Consider the following 22,409-nt stretch of genomic DNA (forward strand, 5'->3'; position numbering starts at 1 on the left):
CCTACTACCACACACACACTGAGACCAACGTTTTTTCTCTCTCTCCGTCATCATCTCAGTTCATCTGAGGGCCAGTTTCCTGTGAATCACTCCCAGATGTGTTTGAGGGGTTCTGGACTCGGATATTGCAACACAAAATGACGTTAAAAGAGACCCCTGTGCGAGTATTTCTTTCCATTTTTTCATCACTTGTGTGAATAACCACATTTACTCAAAGTCTGGTTTAGTTAATTTTTAGTGATTATTATTAATGACCTTGGTTGCATAGATAAAAGGAACTGGGTATGTAAACAGAAAGCAATAAACAGAAGGCAGTATTAGTAATAAAATCTCTAATTGAGAGTGCAAGTATCTTATCACATCTTAGGTGTACCTTTACCTGAGTGGACTACTCAATTTCATTGGCTCTTAAAGGAATTTATATTATCAAATGTAGATTGAGACACTAAAGGAACTACAGTAAAAATGTATTAAATTATTTAGTGCAGATCAAGTTTTAGTCATAAATATGGACTTTGTTTTATGTACCAGCCTAAGAGGGAATCCCTCTTAACTCTTAAGTGTCCACAGGAGCAAATAACGTTTTTGCAAAAGTATTTTGCACACATTCAGTTTGTTGTGCCTTTGTATTCAGCCCAGTTACTCTGTTGCCCCTAGATAAAATCCAAAGTAACAGCCCTCTGAAGTCACCTAGCCAGTAGCTAGAGTTACCTGTAATGTAATTTCAGTATAAATGGTTTATACTAACTAAACTTCTCCAGAACTTTCTCCCTGACCTGCGCTGTTCTTTGGTCTTCATGTTGCTGTTTGTTCACTAATATTCTCCAGGACTCCACAGAAAAGTTGTATTTCTACTAAGATTAATTTAAAAATAGTTGAACTCCACTTATTAATGATGAAACTTCTGGGGTTAATTGATCAACCCCAGAAGTTTTCATTTAATATTTGAAATTTCATTTAAAGGTGACAGAGAAGATGGTACAGTATCCAAAACAACAGCAACTCACATTTTTCAACTTTTTAGTTGTGAAAAAAGAAATCTCCTTCTACTGCATAATTTTACATTACTTCATGTTGGTTTAGTACCAATAAAACCCCGGGATACATAAATATATAGTGAATAAAAGCTCATTCATGTCATGGTCCTAGCTGACCTTCATTCCCATTTACACTTTAACAACCTTTTCCCAGAGGTTTTACTACTGGCACACGTGCTTCCGGATACGTGCAGGCAGCTGATACTAGATGCCGTGGTTTCCAGTAAACTGGTACACAGACTGGTAACAGTAAGTTGTTTCATGGTCAGGGTGTCACTAATTTGAAGTCACTGTTTGGAGGTCGTCAAGGAGAGATTCTAGCCAGACAGTATTTTTATTTTTCTAAACCCATGGAGGTGAGTAAGTGAAGCGTCTCAGACTGCGGAGGCAGCAGAGCTGTTTTGTTCAGAGCCGTGGTCACTCTGGCTGGGTGGTGCTCTGATTTGTGTGGGGGTGAGGGGTACGCTGCAAAGTTATGTCGGATCCAGTGAGAAAGAGAAAAATTTGGATTACATCATGACGGCTTGGGCACTCCACCCATCCCTCTCAGTTTCCCCATCTCCATGTTTCTGTTCCTCCCAGAGTCCCCCACCCACTTGGCTTTGCGGTGCTGCTGTGTGCATGTTTTTGTTTTAGTATTACCGACACAGACATTGTGTCCCGGCTGTATGTGCTGTCCTTCATGTCTCAAGAGAATGAATCTTCATCTGTCATTGTAGTTTTACACAAACGCTTTCTTTCTCTTGCCACAACTTCGCCACACTTCTGCCGTTTGCTTTGTGTCCGTCTACATCAGTTCTAACCTAAGCCACAACAAAACATCCAGACATTTTTTTTCTAGCATTTTCCTCTTATTTTTTTTTTTTTTTTTTCATTTTAGCTGAGTTGCTTTAAATGAGCTAGGTTTTCTTTCCAGTGTTTGCAGAAACAACTAAAACAGAGACTGCAGGCACACCCTTAATTACAGACGAAGACAAATTTATTGGCACCCCTGGTAAAAATGGCTAAAAGCACAGATTAATCTCAAACTTAGAACTGACAAAAGAAAAAAATACAACCTTTACAAAGGTTTTATTACCTACTTCGCAGCACAAAACAGCATAAAAAGTGAACAAAAAAATCACACCGCCCAAATCTACTTAAAACAATATCTCATTAAATTAGTCTACAGTATGAGCAACTTTTAACAAAAGCATTCCTCACAATAATTAGTAACCGAAAAAAATCTTTTTCAAATAATACATAATTCAAACTCATTTTAATTCATAGAGGTGAGAACTTGTAGTTGATCTAGAACACTAGTTGGTAATCCATAAGGTGAAATATTGATGGAGATATAACGTCTTCAGAGCCCCGTGTTAAAGGGCTACAGCAAAGAGTGCTATGTTGGGTCAGCAAGTCTCCATTGTAAAACCAGTAAAAACTATCTACAAGCAAGCAATTCCTTGGGAGTGATGGTTGAAAAAACTCTTTTCCGTCCCCATGTGAAAACACGTGGAGTTTGCTAAACTGCACGGGTTTAACTGAAAATGTAACCTTAGGCCAGATCAGTTCAGGATGGGCTTTTTTGTATTCTCTGGTGAATATAGCATTAAGCAAATTATTAATATGTGGAAGGGTCTGTGGTGATGCAAGTTTGTTTCTCCTTCAAAGTGCTCGTTTGGTTCCTTAAAGGGAATCTTATTTGACTGCACAGTTCCACAGACGCTTTGAAATACCACTGGACTTTAAACAAAAACCTGATGGAAGTTGCCAAAAAATGGAAAAGGAGTCAACGCTCAAATGATTCACTGGACACAAAATGAATCTTTTGCCATTACCAGAGTTTAATCTTGTGGATTGAACTGAAGAGACAAGAGCATGAAAGAGAACCCAGGAATGAGGATGATTTAATGAGATGGTGGAAAGAGATATGCCTCTTTATTCCCAAGCCTGGGGAATTTTCCAGAGAAAGACTGAGGGCACATTTCCAAAAATTGACGCACAATGTAGTGATAATTGTACCACCAGAGATTTAAAGCAATTGTTTCCATATTTTTTTTGTTTGTTTGTTTTCACCAATGAAAAAAAGGCACAGAAAGTGAAAAATGTGTTTTTCTAAAATTTCAAGTGTGAGACTAAGCTACTGCAATAAATGGTTAATATATTTTCATGCTTTTCATTAATTTTAACTAAGGGTACCAACAATTTCTTCTCACATCTGTACGTAAGCTGCAAGTACACATTTACGCAGGACGCGATCATTGACTGCAAATTTAAATAGCTGTAACTCAAACTGAGCTTAGAAAGGTGAAACTGATTTACGGTGATGTTTCCTTCTGGCTCGTTTCTCTGCTAGCCTCATATTTGCTTCGATGGGAAGAGATAAAAAAAAAAAAAAGATACTCGCAGTAAAACTGTCAACAGTGTTATTAATACAATAAAATCTCTGACGACAGAACAAAACTAATTAAATGTGTGAGACTGGTTCATGAAATGAAAGCAAATATTTGCAGTAGCTATTTAATACACAGGAATAAAAAAAACAAAAAGGTCAGATATCAATTAAACTTAGTAACTGGGTATAACAGGTGTTCCAAAGAAAATGTAATCAGAACATAAGTGCATAATAAAAGAGAGATGTATAACTAGGTCATTGTCACAGTCTGATTCTAACATGAGTTTCCTGATTCTTTAACTCATAGCTCATAATTACAATAAAATGGAAGAGTCTAGTTTTCTATTTAGCAGGTAGAAAACTAGACTACATTTCCAGGTAGTTGTGACTAAAAGCAATTTGAAATGATTTCCTTTACATGAAGAGGTATATTAGATTTTCTGTGTCATTTTTCCAGCATCAGTGAAAGAAGAGAAATCAAAAGATGATTTTGATTTCCCTGCCTCCTTATTTTAACAATCTGAGCTCATCATCAATGAACGTCATAAGAAAACGTGAAGTCGTGATCTCTTAGAGCTCACTTTGGACAAATTGTGCCATCTTCTGGTCAAAAACTGCAAGTAAATTTAGTCGGAATCCCGTCGCATGAAGAAAAGCTTTCTGTACATTTTTGTCAGGATTTTGTCTTTGTAGTTTCTATATTGACAAAGTTAGAAAAACATTTCACTGCACAGCTTACTATGGAAAATGCAAAAAGAACAGTCTTGTGTAAGGAATACTTCAAGGTTTCAAGACTATATTTATAGAAGTTTTAAAAAGTATTTTAAATATCAAGTTTATTTGGATATTCGCAACACAGCAGTTCAAAGTGCTTCACATCAATATTGGTACTGGTACTAAAAGATAAATACCACTGATTTTGCTTTCATTTAATTTATACTGAGACATAACAAAATGTCCTTTAGAATAAGTCATCATTGAAACATATTTTCCAATAATTCAAATCAAAATATCACAAACTCTGCACTAAATGATCATTCCAATCATTTATTTCTACTAAATTTGATAACTGACTTACAGCTACTGTAAACTTTAAATTTTTAAATGCTTTACATTTCAATTCAACATAAGATCCATAACAAAATCCATCCATCCATTAATCCAACATTACAATGTTGGATTAATCAACATTATTGAGTAAACGGATGAGATTGTGAAAGGTCCTGGTGGGTATCTGCAGCGGTCAGTGGGGGAGAGGAAGGGTACGCCCTGGACACGTCGCTAGTCCAACCCAGATCAATAATATATTTTTAATTTAAGAAAGTCAGTGTCATGATGAATACAATTTTGGAGAAGACTAGTTTGTCAGTTGTTCAACACACAATCACTGAAACTCTCCACAAAATAGACAAGTCTCGTGGCTTCCTTGACCTCCATGCTGCACCGCATTGGTTGGTAATGACTGCATGTTTGGTCTTGAAAAATATCAGTTTACCAAGTCAGAGTTTCACCTTTTGCACTACATTAGTGATAAGGATTTTAAATGATTTACTAAGATTTACCAATGGATAGCATGCAGTCTCATTATTACTATGTTAATCTGGGCATGTGATGATTTAAAAGAACAAGCCTGAAGTCCTTCTTTATTTGCTTTGAATGATTTATTATTCAGATGCCAGTAGGGGATTTGCTCCCTTGTGCAATTACTTGGCAGAATTCAACTTCTTCCCATCAATCCAGCTCAGTTCTTGAACACACAATGAAAAAAAAAAAGAAAATCAACCACTTCAATGCTAATGTGCAGTGTAGCTTGTTTTGCATTGCAGTAGTTTTGTTGCTGCACCATAAATCCAAAGTATTAATACTACCAACTACCTTAAAACAAAATTGAATTAAAGCAGGACAATATGAAAGTTAAGGAATTAAAACAATATAAAAACAATTCACAACAGTCATATTTCAGAGCACAACACACTCTTTCAAATAATAAAAAACAAGGACCCAACTCTTCTGCCAAAAGCAAGCACACTCTGCATGTTTAAGCACATTATCAGTCATACACCATGCTATACTCTGCATGCAGACAGAGAGAAGCACTACAACATCAGTAAATCTATCAGTTTATTTAACATTACAACAACAACAAAAAATAATTATAAAACAGGCATCGGAGCATTTTAAACTAAAAAAAAGGAGTTCCATTTTAGTAAAGGAAGCAAAGTAAAGTGACTAATTTTTGCAAAGACCAGAGAATATATTTAACTTCCAATCTCACACCATTGCAAACAATGGAACCAGGTCAGTTCATTCCGACGCATCCACAAAGTGACACATCAATTAAACAAAGCATCTTAAAGGTCACAAATTAAATCGCTTATTCCATTTTTTTTATTATTTAAATTGCACATTGAGTTGGTAGGCCAAGGAAGAAAACTACCTAAAAGATGGACAAATGAAAATGTCTGATGGGAAGTGTAACATTGCGGTGGCGTCTCATGGGGGTGATGAGCCAGCACTCTCAGGTGGTCCTCATTCCTCTTAGCCTCTCAAGGAATTTGCAGGGAAGTAGAGGAGGCAGAAGAGGACAGGAAAGTAAATTAGCAACCACGTAGGGCGTGGGGAGGAGGGAAGTAGACGTCTGGGCTGGCCTCAAAAGCCTGACGGTGTTAAAACATTCATGTCCCGAGGTTTCAGTTTGTGGGGCCGTGGAGAAATCCGCTTCGACCCAGTGTCCGAGATTTCAATCTTGGGGGGCATGAATTTGGCAGGCTCCTCCACTTTTTGGCTGATCTGTGTGTTGGTGCCATCCATCGTAGAAGACTTCTGCAGACCGAAGTAGGACTGCAGGGAGAAGCCTGGAAGGAAGTGGAAGATTTTGATTAATAAACAGACCGTTCAAGCTTAAAAGAAAGAGTTATTTTAAAATATTGGTTGTTGCTGGAAACAAGCAATTTTCTGTTGTTTTCCTTTTCTTTTTTTAAATTAAATGTTTACTACATATAACACAGGTTCTGTTTTAATTTAGCTTGCCAATTCACAATTTCTTTATTTCTTGTAACTCATTACCAGGGCCTTCCTGTTTCCACGGGCAACAGTAAACAACCCATTTTATGCCTATGTACTTAAATCTTTCGCACCCACAAATGCAGGTGCGAATTGGGTAAACAGTTAGCAGATGCACTTTAGATTTTAATATCAGCAACAGACATTATGAGAAAGTAATATTAAGAACAATGATTATATAAACCGTTAAATTTAAATAAATAAGAACACTGAAAAGCAATTAAAATATTTCTTACATGAATATGTAATAAAAAATATAAATCGTGGCGTCTTATTTCATTTCCAACTCTCCTGTGGTCCTAAGAGATGGATCCATTAGACCCTGCGAGCTTTTACCCTGTGCTTTGTGCTTTTACAAGGTTTTTATTTTCCCATGGTTTTGGGAACTGCCGGTCTGACTGGTTTATGTTGTTTCAGGTGCTAAAACTAAAACATATAACCACCAGAGTCTGATGGCTTGTATAACATCACTGACTGTGTACAAATGAAGTATCTGTCATTCAATATCATTATCATAGTTAAATCATGATATCTCAAGAGCTAGCATCACAGTTAGAGCAACATTGTTCCCGTCCACGATGCAGGACAGCACATTTAAAGCTCCCACCTGTGCTGGTTTCAGAGCCTGGGTCCGTGGGGGACTTGTGGACCACAGACCGGGTTCCAAAGAAGTTCCACTTATCCAGACCTCCTCCTCCTCCTCCTTCGTTTCCTCCCATGTCTATGTTAAGGTCGGGTCTATTAGGCTCAGGTGCAGTAATATAATGGGTTGGACTCAGCTGGAACCAGTTCCTGGATCCCCACAAACCAGAAGTGTAAAAAAAAAACCCCACCAAAAAACAGTCAAACAACACAGGCGCCATATTCAAAGCTTTTTTTTCTACTGTTTTAATATTCAGCTTCAATCAGTCATGTATAATTGTGAAAATAAGCAATATGTTTCACAGAAAAACCTCACCTGCGATTAACAGCTGGTGATGAGAGAGGGGTAACACTGGGGGTAACAGAGGGGGTGACTGAAGGCGTGCCACTTGGGGTCGATTGTGCAGATGTTGAAAGCCAGTCCTCCTTGAAGTCCCCCGGCATTCTCAACTTCTTCTCAGGAGAGCAAATAATATATATATTTTTTTTTTTAAAGAAAGAAAAAAAAACCACTCAATTAAACCTGCTGGTCTCTCAACAAGCCTAAAAATTTAAAAGTTATACATCTTTTCACAAGTTCAAATCAAGGATGTCAACAAGTTAGATGGAGGCGCAGCACTGATCCTATTTAGAAAGCAAACATTACTGAGTACATAATACAAAAGGCCGGAGGTGGTTTAACTGGGCACTCAGGTCAAAACTAGTGATAATGTGCGTCATAGTTCACTTGTTGTGATGTCAGGGGTGGGGCTAAAGGGAACATGACTGACATGAAAAAGAAAACAATAAACCACTTGAAAAAATTCAAACACAAAGATTAAAAAAAAATATGGAGCAAGTTCTTTATCAAGGTAATTCTTTTGAATCCAACAGAAAATATTGGAAAAAGATATGCCCTCAAAGTTACTTTGAATAATCACTGATTATTTAAAGCAACTGCACATTGCATTTATCTGATTTTTAATCAACTCATATTTAGGCCTGTTGCAATAATAAATGAGTCGATTCATGCATGACAAATTAAACAAGCTTAATAATTTCCAACAATTTTGCCTACAGTTATATATACATATATATAGGCGTGATTACTGTCACATGTCCGTCCACCCAAATAGCACATGACCATCCCTCATGGTCAGTTTTGCTTTCAGAACAGCTATGTTAAAAACACTAATTACATCATGGTGCATCCATAGTTAATACCACACTAAACTTCAAAACAGCTGGAATCCTCTCAATATTTGATTCATTAATATCTAATACCATAAATATTGGTATTTATGGTTGCATATACTGAATGGCCAGTAGATTTTTATTTTTTTTCACTGAATACACAGCTTATCCAAGATGCCAATGTCAGGATCCATTGGGGTAAAATTGTGAAAAAGTGGGGATCATGACATTGGCATCTTGGATAAGCTGTGTATTCAGTGAAAAAAAAAAATCTGACATTCTCACCCAGAGATTGCCCACCACAGAGTCAGGACATTATTCCCCATTGAGATTTATAGGGATGTACTGGAGGCTTTTCTCATCATCAAAGCAAGATCTTGAGGTCAATGTAATGGAAAATTTTTATAATGTGCTCTTCACCTCTTTTGTGCTTTAGATTGAGTCTGTGTCTGCATGATCTTATCATGAGATTGATCAAGCTGCTCTCCTATAGACTTCTACAGTGCCATATAACAGCAGGGAATGTCCTTGATCCTGGAGACTATCTAGTGTTATTTCCCCAACCCAGAACTTATCTGTCCCCTTCAGCATTAAACAACGACCCCCATTACTTTAACAATAGACATATGGCAAGACCATCTGTGTCGGGCTCCACAGAATTCTTGGTACATAACAAACAGGGATTCACACCTATTGTCCAATCAAGTCTCTCTGACAGTCAAATGAAAGAAACACAGGATGGAAATAAATCTTATGTGACATTGCAGCAGCTTATAAAAACAACCAGAGTGTGAGACATTTATATGGTGGAGACTGTTTTGGCCAGGTAGTGTATATATGCTTATATTATTAAATTTATGACATCTAATTTTAGCTACACATATTAATAAATGTGTTAGGACGGCTGCGTTTTCACTTTCCGTATGACTTACAATGCTGAAAGTCAGAGAAAAGAAATGCAAAGTTACATCCCATTATTTTCACCCAATAAAATAACATGATTTCGACCTTCATACGTTTTCTCTTATATAACAAATACATTAAGTTTACATAAACAATAAAAGGAGCACAAATGATCTCCAGAAAACATTTTAAGGGTAAATGCGAAACAGAAGCTAAACTAACCTTATACGTCTTAATTTTTAACATTATCAACTGGTGACTAATCTGCGTTGTTTTATGGTTTTGATGATGATAATTGATTTAAAAGCGTTTCTAAATATTTGGCCCACAATCAGGTCATAGTAACTGCTTGTAGGCGATCACATGAGCAATGGACGGACGGTTAACTATTGTTACAAAACTATGATTACTTAACCAACAAATATTCGTCTTTAATAAATCAATTTCGTCCATATGATTTATTGTGGCGTAACAAAATTAATCAGAGAAACGTCTGGATACAATACTCTGTTTTAGCATGTTAGCACTAGCACTGCTACGTAGCTCCCCAGTTTGCTATGCTCGTGGCCTCCTTTTGTAAGAACGTAGAATTCTAGAAATAAAGTAAAGCTAAATCAGGACCGACCTTTTTATGATGAGTTTTCTTTGACGCCGCAGTTCGATGGCTCTCTTCATTTTGTCCATAATTGCTCGTTTCGGTGTAGGATTATTTCTTAAAAACACGACGATGTCAGTGTTATACACCGAAAACGGCGTTGTTTTGGGAGGAGCGCGATGATTGGCTCGTTTCGCTGAAAGAGGAGGCCTCGCCTCATATGAAGGGTGTTACCTAGCAACAGCACTGATAAAGCATAGAACCCGTTGCGTAATTTGTTTATCAAGATGTTGTTTGCTGTTTTGCTCACTTTAACAGCATCATAGTATTTTTGCTGAACATTTAGTATATAATTTCGCAAAAAAAGTATGTTTTTGAAGAATATACGCATCAGTGCTCTTACAGAAAAGGGAGAATCCGTCTGTGTCAGGTGTTCTAGCAACAACTACAACAGTAAAAAACCAATGTGGATCTGGAACAAGTGATTTGACAGCTGGTAAGAAGGAATCTAGCTGTTAAAATTAAACTTGTAAACAGAACAATTCTGTCCAGAAAATCAACCACACAGTAACAGGCACTCTGTGAATGTCAACTGTTATCACTCATTTTTTTATGGATCTCCCAATACTCCAAAAATTAAAGATCAAAACTTAGTAAAACATTTTATTTCCCATTGTTCTCAGCTACATCCTACTCGACTATCAACGCTTTCTGAATGTTGAATAAATAACATGTTTCCAAGTGAAATGTCTTATATAAGACAATTTATACCATGCTGCATTCAACTATAAAAGGTCCATTATTTTTCCTGCTACACCAATAAATATAATTGTATTTTAATGGGGATTGATATAGCATACCAACACAAAATTAAATCAAATCTACGCTTGATTTGCCTATGTCATCTCTATTAAGGCATTTTACTGTCCCTATAGGCATGGACAATTCTAGACCCTTACACAGTTTTACATGATCAATTAATTAATTGGGGTGCTGAACGTTCAACTTCAGGGATCCACAATTGGCTCTTTGACTCAAAATAAAATATTAGCATGTTTCTTTTGTGTTTTGTGACAACCAGATGAAAAAGCACTGACACCTCACACCCACCACCTGGTAAATATGCTCTAGAACTGCCACTGCCTGTAGGGAATTTTGTCTCAGACTTTAGAGCTGTTACAATAATTTCTTTGGCAACATAATTTTATTTGATGATGCTGCCACCTCCATGTCCTACTATGGTGATTGTGTACATGTAGGTGTACCAGACTTTGTAAATTGTATTTTTCAAAGAAACTGAAAACTTTATAGCCTCATCTTTTAACTTCATGTTCATGCTTAAGTTCAGGGATGCCAAAGTACAGCCCTCAAGAGCTACAATCGTTCAGCCTTTGGATGGTTCCCCATAAATCAGATGACTGGGTTCTTTCTGGGAAAAGAACCCAGAAAGAACATCTATTGTTCTGCATCATTAGCAGCTCAATAGATGCCTGCTAATGAGTCCTTTATTTGATTCAGGGGTTTTAGCCAAGGCACACATCCTTTGCAAGATAATAGCCCTCGTGGACTGGACTTGACCACTCTGGCCTATTCTAATTCAAAAACATTAAAGCGTGTTATAATTTGAAAAAAATATCAAAAACTCCAGAATTATGCATATGTTTGAAGAATTAATGATTCAGGCTTGGACTTGCAGTCAAGTAAGGAAATGCAATGCCTTATTTTACAGTAGTTCTGACACTGTTTCCATACAACTATGTGCAACAGCGCTACTGTATTGAATTATTTTTGCTTTTTCAGATTGATGTGGTGCTTAGGGATAAATACTGCTGCCCACATTTGTTCAAACTTACTGGCAATTTGCCATCAGATACTCTATGGAACTGGGTCTCTTCAGCAGTGAGGCCCTTGTGGGGGGAATAAACAGCCTCTGTCAGTCCTGCCTGGTGCTCAAACTTCTGAAGGTTTTCTTGGGATTGTCCTGATTGCAAACAAAAATACAGAGAAAGAGTCAGTTAGTTACATATTCTCTTCTATTGCTTCACAGATGGCTTAGAAATGTCTGTGATATTCAAAGAACAGGATGTATTTGGAAACAGAAACACAAATAATTTTCAAATGCCTTCAGTTAACTTACTTGACATAAGGCAACTCATCAGTGTGGTGGCTTTGGCCTTTACAACAGGCCCTGGGGACTTGGGTGGTAATGATGCTTCACATGTTTTCTTGTCACCATTCTCATTTACCTAATATCACATGTTTAATGTTTAAGGAAGAAATTAGAAACTAATTTCTTTCTAGAACACAAAGTGAGCAAGAGCATTCAAATACGCATGACCAGTTTGGCATGAGTTCAAGCAAGGAGCATTAGTACCCAGCTAAAAACTATCTGGGCTTAAAAGTGTAAACAAACAAGGAGCACCTCTTTGTTCCTGAACCTGTGCCGAGGGATAACAGGGTCTTTCCAGAAGTTGTTTACTGTCATGTCTGCAGGAGGGTGATGCATGGGGATATCCATGTGCTCATCGTAGTTGATGTTGTGGCGAGCTATTCCAGCGGGAGATGATAAGGCAACACAGAGGCCAGACATGCCAGACTCAAGTGCTGAAAAATGGCAGCAAACAAGCCAAAGCTCAGCAGAAATAGATACAGAGTCAAGTCTTTATTAAAGTTAATGTGTTGTTTCTAAATACCTGGGATGTCTCCTTGGCCTGTGGCCATTTTGACACCAGAACAAGGGGTAGTACCACAAAAGACAGAAGGCTGGCTCTCTGCTCAGTGTGACACACCTGCAAACACACAACGTTGCACTGTGTTGAATGGTTGTGCAGCAATCAGTTCTGGGTGATTTTGTTGTGGCGTACTGATGTGGGTGCAATAATCTCAAGTGGCATATGTATTACAAAATAAGAAAACTATCTCTCTTCTTTAAGCAAACTGAGTAACATTTGATCAGCTCCAGTTCAAACTCTAAATCTGAGACCACACTGCAGGACTTTCACAATCTTGACAAATTTTGAACAGACTGGGCGTTGACACTAACAGACTTGTTTTTGTTTTACAACTGAAAGACTGGTGATTACACACTTCACAATTTCGCCTGCTGTTGAATCACAGATTATTGGATTTTCCAAACCAACTAAAGCTCATAAAACATGTGGAAACTCTCAGGACGGTAACGCTTTAAAGTTGAAACGAACTGTGGCAGTTATAGGAGCTATTGTCAGGAATTTGACAAGATTTACCTGCATGCCATGTCAGCTAAAAATCACAGAGAAACTATTTAGAATATGTTAAGTGAATATAATTTGGATGCTGTTGATTGCATTCTTTGTTATACTGTTGGTGAAAGTTTGGAACATTTATTTGAGTTTTTTGGGGGCTTTTATGTTGGCTGCAAAAACATTATTATCTCTAACATAACAACATAATGTTTGAGCTGGAATGTGTAAATAAAAATTAAGAATGTATAATAACATGGGTTTATTCTATATAGAAATTTTGCCATTGTGAAATGTGAATTTTTTTTATTAATTCCTATTATCTTTATGTGCACTTATTTGGTTTACTGCAATAAGACTTTTCATTATTTACTGTATTTTATTCGTACATATCTGACAAACCTTTTGTTGTCTATTATCACTACGCGACTCTAAATAATAGTAACAATATTTACATCATGAGAGAAGAAGTGGAGGTGGTTGAGGGATTTAAATACCTCTGTGTTCATTCAGACAACAGGCTGAACTGGAGTTGCAACAGTATCACTGTTTTCAAAAAATTTAATTAGTTCTATTGAATGCAAATGAAGTCTTTAAAAAAGTTGATTCCCCGCTCTCATTGTGTCGCAGTTAGAAAAGGACAAATAATTATTGATAGTCAGGAATGAGTAATTCTCTCTTGAATGAACATAGAGCAAAGCTTGTCTTGTTGGACCTGCTTTAAATAGAACTGCAGAGTCTAGTTACTGTACAGCACTGTCATCAATATGAATTTCAGTCAGAGACACTCTCTTGTATCAGCCTCCCTCAGTTTTATGCACAGAAAAAGTGGATGTGCTCAAGCAGACTGTTGTCTATATGGGCACGTTCTTTTTACCCATTTAACAGTAAAATCCCAGTCTGTCATGTAAGTTCTCCAGTTTTAACTATACAAGTTAATTTTAGTTAGTTAAATAATAAACACTCAGAACTGTAATGCATAATGGCACATTTAATGACTTATTCCATGAGCAGAGGAGCTGCCAAAGCATGCATAAAAAAAAAAAAAAAAATTATGAATATGAACTATGAATAAAATATCTTTGGCATGAATTCTGATCTGCTCTATGATGAACTGACTACAACACCCTTGGATTTAGACTAAAATCAATTTCTTTCTCAGATAAGACAAAACATCCTAGGCAACCTGCAGAGTTCTTAAGAGTTAATCTGATTTGCTATCAGTGGTAGCCCGTTTTATTATTCTGTTGCTGCCCAGACAGCTGACTTGTTCACGTCATAAATAAAGGAAGCCACTTACAGTGACTTGCAAAAATAAAAACACATGTAAGCTACCGTAAACGTGCTACAGTAATAGCTTGTTATTCTGCAAAAGCCGGAGTTCAAATGACCAGGATCCCTTTTAACCTTTGCATTTAAAATCTTCTCAGCAGATTCAATCCTCATTTTTATGTGTCTGTGCTAAATCTTGTACTTTTTATAGGTTTACATGTGCACTGTGGATGTTATAACACTCACCCTTCTGTCAGTTTGTTAAAATAACTCAAAGGCGCTGATTTCTGTGCCAATGTCCCGACGATCCCGCAGCAGCAGCAGCAGATGGCAGGAATGAACGCTGCATGTTTGTTCACCGGTTAGTTCGTCCATGACTTTTGGTCGAACAGCAAACAGAGACTGAACACGCGGCACCAGTGGATGGAACCTACCTTCTCTCTCTCTCCCTCTGTATCTTTTTCGGTGGCAGAAATGACCGTCTGAAACGTGAAGAGGAGAATGAGATGACGCTGCTGTGGTTTACAGTTCTTATTGCTTTATGCAACTGGAGGACACGTGTCATTAACCCGAGATAAATAACTAGGCCATCCTGCTATCAGAGTTTAGTAAGTTTAAGAAGTACTCCTTGCTCTTGAATCTTTTCATTATTTGTCATATTAGATATGTATTTTATTTGGATCTATTGCGACACAACAAAACACATTGATCTGAAAAGAAAAGAAAGCTATTGTTTTAAATTTTTTGCTGAAAAAAAAATGAAAAGATTATAGTGGGTGGAGCCCATTTCAATATTCCATAAATGAAATCCAAAATTGCCTTCAGAAGTAATCTAATTTTTATTGTCAATGACTTTAATCTTGGTGTTAATGCAGCCAAACTGTGAAAGTCTCAGAGATTTGTGAGAGAATATCAAAAAACAACTGTACCATGAAGGCCAATGGCCTCATGGTGACTCTGGAGGAGCTGCAGGAATCAGTAGATTATGACTAATAATCTTACGCAGCAAAGACTCAGCAGATTTAAACATACATGTATTCTACACTTTTCAGATTTGCATTGAGTTGTGAATCCATGGCTATTCACAAACATCAAGCTTGTTTATATGTAACCCTCAAATGACATTTGAAGGTTAAAACTTAGTTTCAAACTAAGTGACAGTGAGTTTCATGTTGCAATTAGTATGAAATGTAATGCTTAGTATTTAATCCTGATGCCAATGTTAAGATAAATCATATGTTTATGAGTGGGTGTGAAGATCAGCAGCCAATGAGAGTGAATGAAGCAGTGCCACCCCTGGCAGGGACATGAGCAGGAACATGTTGCATTGGTTGGTCATTGACCCCCTAAATGTCCACATGCAGTTGTGGTGTCAGCAGGTCATCGAGGTTACCCTGGAAAGCAACTCCTAACACTCAATGAAAGATATTCTGAGCATGCCTGAAAGCACCTGACATGGGAAGTGACGTAACACAGTTCCACTATCTTGTATTTGCAGCCTTAAACCACGTGGGGGAGCTGTTGTTGCAGGACCCAACCTTTTCAGGTTTCAGAAAAAATTCCAGAATCAGTAACTTATTTGATTTCTTTTCTTTTTTATTAGAAAAATAGCCATAAAAAACAATAATAAAAATAAAATAATTATCAAAAAAATGTCTTACTTCAGAACAGTGGCACATATAAACATGACTTTCAGCATTGTTGTGCTGCATACACACACATTTGCATAAATAAAAACAAATCTATATAGTTTAATATGCTTAGGCTTCAGCAGTCTTTGTGGAAGGTTAATTTGTTGCTGGGGGTGAGGGGAGGTTCTTGCTCAATGTGGAGAGTCAGATCTGAGCTGTGGTGCTGCTGCTGACTGAGCTGTTACTGAGACTGGTGGGCTTGGAAGTGGAGGCGGCCTTTCTCCTTCTAGAGATGACAACAAAGCAAACAGGATTTTGTTTAACACAGGGTGCAATTCACTCTGAAACTGAAGTAAGAGAATGGTGGGTGTATGGGAAAAGGCACACAGATTCATGTAATACTCACAAGACTTGGGTAAGCATTCTTTTCACAATTTGAAGTTCAGGATTCAGACAGTAGCGGCCATTTGCACTGGTCACACTGTGGGAGTAGAAATAGAGAGATTAGCATAAAATTGAACAGATTCAAATCATTCATTCAACATCTAATTAACATACGTGCATAGATCGTGAATCAAAAATAGTGATCTGCGTTACAGAATTGTTAAAGTGACACGTTTTCTCATTATTGTAAGGTGTTTATATATATATATATATATATATATATTTGCAAAGACAATTTTAATTTAAAAGATGTGACTTACACAATCTCTACTTTGTCACAGAAGATAGTTGCTGGGTAAATCTGGATGTCCGTTATGTCAGTCTTTGCGAAGACGCGATTTCTGACACGCTGACAAAGACAGCTCTGTCCTGGTTCGTTCACTAAAAACAGACAAAAATAAAGTTATTACTCCAATTTGACAAATTCTTTCAGTTTTTGAATTTCAAAATTCTAATCACGAGTAGAAACTTACGCTGAGCTTTAGAGATGCAGACTGCAACGGCCAGGAGCAGAAACACCTTCATGATGCCAGACATCTTTGGTTTCTTAGTTGAGATAGAGCCGGTGGTCAAGATGAGAAAGCAGCAGGTTTGTTGACTCAAGAGCTGTGAAGGATAGAGGCAGTGGAAGCCCTCTTTAATATGGTCTTGAGATGCTTACCTCATCTCTCCTGTGACAAAAGGGAAATTTTTCAGACTGGAAAGTGAAACCCTAAAACCCACAGGAAAAAGAAAAAAAAACAAAACAACTTCCGCTCATCCTACTCCCCCCTGGGTTCAATTTTGCGTTTGAAATTGGACAGTATTGGGCAAATAAAAACTAAATTAACCAAACGCATGATTATAGCACTGAGAAAAGCATAAGTTGGTAAAGACTGAATTAACAGCTAAATAGCACATATATTAGATATTACATTTAATCATGTATGATGTAAAGACACAGGATTGAATTATATTCAATTAGAAAGCCTATAACTAGAAATTAATATTTATCTCTTCTTGATTAGTTTTTTGTTTATTAACTCAGAACTTCATTAATCAGTCAAACAAGATATATTTTCATCATCTCACCTTTTAAGAAGGTGAGATGATGACTCCAGACCTTGTGAAAAACTGTAGTTCAGACATTTGTGGATAATTGGCAGACTAAAGTGTGGGCTGTGATCTTTGCAAATGTTTTTTCATGTCTATACAGCAAGCAGCAGTGGTTAACACTTCTAGCAAATGCAACACTGAATGAAATGCCAGTGGCTCCGGAAAAAGAATAGAAAAAAGAAAAAAGAAAAACCAAAGCAGGCTTTTATTTCTTTCCACTGCAAATGTGTGGGATTTTATCTTGACATTTACCTTTATATGTGTGAATGTGGTGACTTATCTGATAGAGTATTATTTAAATTTTCTCCACAGTTGTTTGATATTTTCCCTCTTATCAAACACAAATCTTTGATTTATTTTCACACCACATGCATTATCAGAAAAATTGTTGATTTTAGAACTTGGGTTTCAGTTTTAGGTCCTCTTTCACTTTTTCCAAGTCTCAAAAGTCAAATAGGATCCCAGACTCTGTTTTCTTCTCTATTTCTAACTGTACTGTCATGTAGTACAGGCTTCACAAACCACAAAGTTTCAGTGTAACAAAAAAGAAGTAACCAAACCAAGTTTAACAACTTTTTACTAAAAGTTGTTAAAAGTTGAATTAAAGAAAATGACACAAAAACAAAAGGACAATACGGAAATGAATAGGACTTCTTTAATTCCAGGCAATTAACAAATAAATGGTGTTCTGTGTTGACAAAGTCGGCTGTGTTCCAGTAGGTGTTAGGCCTTAATGTTTTGGGTTTTTTTCCTTTAAAAACATAGCTGGATAATAATAAATTTCTGCTGTAGGATTTTACAAACAAAAAAACGATGTATTTGTATAAACCCTTCTAATTTTATTTAGGGTGCATTTTGGCTAATGACATCACACAAGTCACATGAATTAAGATAATCAATTAACAAAAACAACAAGGATATACACAATACAAATCTGACTAGTTGCTCATGCCTTACATGATGTCATAAGAGGCCGTCTGATGGTAGACTTTTTTGTATGATTCAATAATGTTTTATGATTCAAGAAGTCAATATGAATGCATTTGATCATCGCATCTTGCTCTTTACTTGGCAAACAGTAAAGTGGGTCTTTGATGAAATGTTTGGCTGCTATCTTTAATTGTGCTACCAAAAATACGCCACTCTTCCCATAGATAAGAGTGGATAAGAGAGGCTTAATTCTTGCACAATAGTCAAATGTCAATTGGTTAAGGTCTGATGGTGGAGTTCAGGCAAAAACCCCATCATAATTATGAAAACTATTCTTGGTTTGTCTTCTGAAACAAGAATTTTTAAGCTTCCCGCAGGAAATCCCAACAATGTCACAATTACCACTTGGACACTCACAGATTCCTCACCAACCCCAACTTCAGAATCCAATATGGCTGGCAGGACGTGCTTGCACACACACCCACACACGCACCCACGCACACACCCACGCACCTACCCATACGCGTACACCCACAAACACACGCACACACAGATTCATGACCTACACTTTGCACACCAGAAAGTCCTTTGGTGAACATTCCTCAGTAGATTTTGAGTCTTTTGTAAACTCCAAAAGGATTTTTTGCTGTTCTTTTTCCTGTATTTCGCTCCATCCTTTTTCATGTCAACTCTGACCAACTACAACTGTACCTGCGTAATAAAAGCAACCCACGACATGAAGCTGCAACCAACATGTTACACAGGGAGTCTCAGCAGCTCCTCCAGAGTTACCATTTGCTATTTGACAGTTTCTTGTAAACATTTTTCTTGGCTGATCTCTCAGATCTAGCCATGTCTTGGTAGGTTTGCAATTGCACCACATTCACACAGACATGGTCTCTACTTATTTATTTAACATCATCTAAATTCAGTTGGTTGCTGTGAATGTTGTCTGACTGTGAACTTTTGACATTTTGAAAATTCTGTGCTCTTTTTATTAGACTTGAAATATCCCAAAACTTGGTCAACTCTAAACCACACATGTGACTAAAGGTTTCCTCTTTAAAAAAGTTAAAAGTGTCTTACATGAAACTTTGAAATGACAATTAAGTATGATTGCAGCATCATACTTTAAAAAAAACATACTATTTATGTACAACAACAAACCTTAAAAATATTTATTTGTATATTTAGAGGGGTATATATTATAATGTTAAGTGTAAATTTGAGCAAAACAAATATTTAAATCTGGCATTTCTGCAACAATGGTCTTGCCTGACATTTAAAAGAAGTGAAAGGGACTTTTGTGTGTTGCAGCATAGAAGACACTCTACAACTCTGATGATCCTGTGGCCAGAAAGTGTGATCTGAAACCATCCTCAGTTTAAAAAAAATGCTAGTGCTGACTGAGTAATTTTAATTCTTTCTCATAAGGACTTTATACTATTTAATGGTAATTTCTATTTTTTGCCACTTCTATTTAGATTTTGGTTTTGACAGATTGACAGCACCCGGAAAATTTTAAAGTTGTTTTTTTTTTTTTTTACCTTCTGGTAATACGTTATAGCTTTTGCATTTGTGGGTTTGGACTGTACATATCAGTAAAAAAAAAAACCCGCTTATTAAATATTTAGACATGATGTGTGGAGGATGTTATATCTTCCATTTAGAGTGAAGTAGCCCGAGTGGCTAATATAAACTTTCCTTTTCCATTTTCTTTTTCCCTTTTAGTGACAAGCTAAATCTAGTGGATGTACTGGGGATTGCCCACCACACGTGTCTTTATTGGTTTGTGTCCTTGTGAGTCAGACCACATTTCCACCAGAAGCCCCATGTAGCAATGAGCCGAGAGGAAAAAAATACGTCGGCAGTGCCTCTTCCTCTGCAGACCTTTCGTGAGCCGTCCAGTTCAGTTACACTTCTCATTTTTCTATAAACTACCTTTTTGAGGGAAAAGCCTGAAAAATAAACAGAAACTAGACAACTGAAGTGCAACTAAAATTGGAACATGGACAATGAAGTTATACCTCTTGTTGCATTTTATACATAAACTGAAGAATATAATGCCTATAATCTCAAAGATGTAGCCTTTAATTTGTGTGTTCACTTATGTAACGTGTTAAAAAAGGGATATAATTACTTTAGAAAGAACAATCAGTGAGACTCATTTAAGATTACTGTTCTCAACACTTTGCATAATCCCCTTTAAGTGAGGGCTTGGTCTTCTCCTATGGGATTTCACATGATGGGAACACTGAGAGAGAGAGGCCTTTACTCCCTTCCCTTCAGCTCACCTCATAAGTTTTCTGATTTAAAGGAGACCTATTAGGCAAAATCCACTGCATATTTTGGTACTTCCATTAGGGCTTCTACAAACTTGTTCAAGGAAGCATAGGTCGCCTGTAACTCAGGGAACTGATATAAAAGGAAAATAGGCCCACATGATCATACATGTTCAACCGTTCGTAACAGTTGGAGTGGGTTGCTTTTCCACATATTTCTCCTTTGTCTCAAACCAGAACAAGTTGAAAGACCTAGCCACAATGCTGCTTTCCATTACTATAGGTGGAGATTTGCAAAGCAGGCAATCCAGAAGCGGCAATAATTTTTCTTGGTGCTTAATAGTTTTACCCCCAAAAGGGGAGATAGAAAATACCTTAAATGTTAGTATTTATGGTGGTGCCTAGACCATGTCAATTGTGTGTATTTATGTACATTATGGTATATTTTGATAGATTGAATAATTAAAATTGGCATTTTTTTAGAGGTGGTCTCTAACCCCTGTGTTACCCCAGGGGTTCACTGTTGTAAGTGAAATGCTCGTCTTTGTCATACTTATTCACCAGGAACACAGAAAACAACTGGTTACTAAATAAAAGTTTCTATAAACTCTGATCAACGTAAGCATGCAATTTATATTTTAACAACTCTTTGCTTACATTTATTTTATAAAAGTCATACTAATAAGTGTGGCCTGGGTGATGTTTTATTTCTCAGGCTTTACATTTTTTGGCTTAAATTAAGCAACTGCAATACAAATTAAATTTCTCTTGAAAGATTTACTGTACTTATTTTCGTCCATTTTTTAATAACTCAGAGTTTTAAGATTTTAAATCTTTATGATACAGATAAATAGTGACAGCATATTTTGTTCTAGCCACACAACAATAACTTGTTATTCTAAGCTACTGTGTAAGACAGAAGTTCAAAAGGCTAAAAAACCAGTTTCAATTGATATTTGAAGAAATGCTCCTTTGTGTGGCTCCTGATGGTGGCTCAGCACTACCACAAAATGATTTAAAACTTCCTGTGTCGTCTTTGTCTCCGTTCATCCGTTTTACCTTTTTGACTTTCTAAGCCACACGTTGTGCTCGTTCTGTTGTGGCCAAAATGTTGTGTCTTATGCTTATTTGTTTTCATTTCTATTTTATGTACTGGTGTTCCTGACACAGAAATAAGGTTTTTTGTTAAGGTGAAATTGTGTTTCTGACATTCTTATAATTAAACATTGCTGCATCAGTTAGAATGAAGGCAGGTACTGAAGTTCCAGTTATTGCAAAATGAACTTTTCACCTAAAAATCCCCTTCGAAGAAATTAAAGCAGAGGAGACCAAAATTATTCTCAAAAGCATCCTTCACACGCGATTCAGGTTTGACGGGCTTTGTGGTTTTTAAGAAGAAACTTCCTTGTCAGGTACGCTGAAGTAAGTGTGAAAAGCAACACTGCACAAGACCCCATAATCTCCTTCCTGTTTGACAGAAAAGGGCTTCACTAGAACATACACATTTCCAACAGAGCTTCACACCTCCCTGCTCATACATGTTCTCTGAAAATGATGAATTTCGTAGAATGAATGTAAAGATTCCAAAACCTTCAAAAAAAGTTCAGATACGTGTCAAAAAAAATGAATATTGATACATTCCAGTTGTGATTTATAATAAGGAGGCCATAGAAGTTAAAAAATATTAAATGACAGACAACTGTAAAAATGTTAATCTATATAAATCCTAACATTATCTACGATA

General features: G+C 36.8%; 2 protein-coding genes across 2 annotated transcripts; both read right to left on the reverse strand.

The window, feature by feature from the left end:
- Positions 1 to 5,056: 5,056 nt before the first annotated feature.
- kiaa1191 (KIAA1191 ortholog) lies at positions 5,057 to 14,786 on the reverse strand. The gene is made up of 9 exons (XM_044126185.1): positions 14,718 to 14,786; positions 14,530 to 14,626; positions 12,484 to 12,579; positions 12,213 to 12,394; positions 11,928 to 12,036; positions 11,644 to 11,771; positions 7,436 to 7,572; positions 7,085 to 7,269; positions 5,057 to 6,269 (listed from the first exon to the last, which is right to left on the reverse strand). The coding sequence occupies exons 3-9, from the start codon at positions 12,509 to 12,511 to the stop codon at positions 6,064 to 6,066; spliced, it is 975 nt and encodes a 324-aa protein (XP_043982120.1). The 5' UTR covers positions 12,512 to 12,579; positions 14,530 to 14,626; positions 14,718 to 14,786; the 3' UTR covers positions 5,057 to 6,063.
- Positions 14,787 to 15,858: 1,072 nt separating this feature from the next.
- Positions 15,859 to 16,991, reverse strand: LOC122837126 (C-X-C motif chemokine 10-like). Its single transcript, XM_044127250.1, has 4 exons — positions 16,832 to 16,991; positions 16,619 to 16,739; positions 16,321 to 16,395; positions 15,859 to 16,200 (listed from the first exon to the last, which is right to left on the reverse strand). The coding sequence occupies exons 1-4, from the start codon at positions 16,893 to 16,895 to the stop codon at positions 16,119 to 16,121; spliced, it is 342 nt and encodes a 113-aa protein (XP_043983185.1). The 5' UTR covers positions 16,896 to 16,991; the 3' UTR covers positions 15,859 to 16,118.
- Between the last annotated feature and the right edge of the window lie 5,418 nt (positions 16,992 to 22,409).

The sequence above is a fragment of the Gambusia affinis genome, linkage group LG09 (assembly GCF_019740435.1).
Source record: "Gambusia affinis linkage group LG09, SWU_Gaff_1.0, whole genome shotgun sequence".
NCBI classification, from domain to species: Eukaryota; Metazoa; Chordata; class Actinopteri; order Cyprinodontiformes; family Poeciliidae; genus Gambusia; species Gambusia affinis.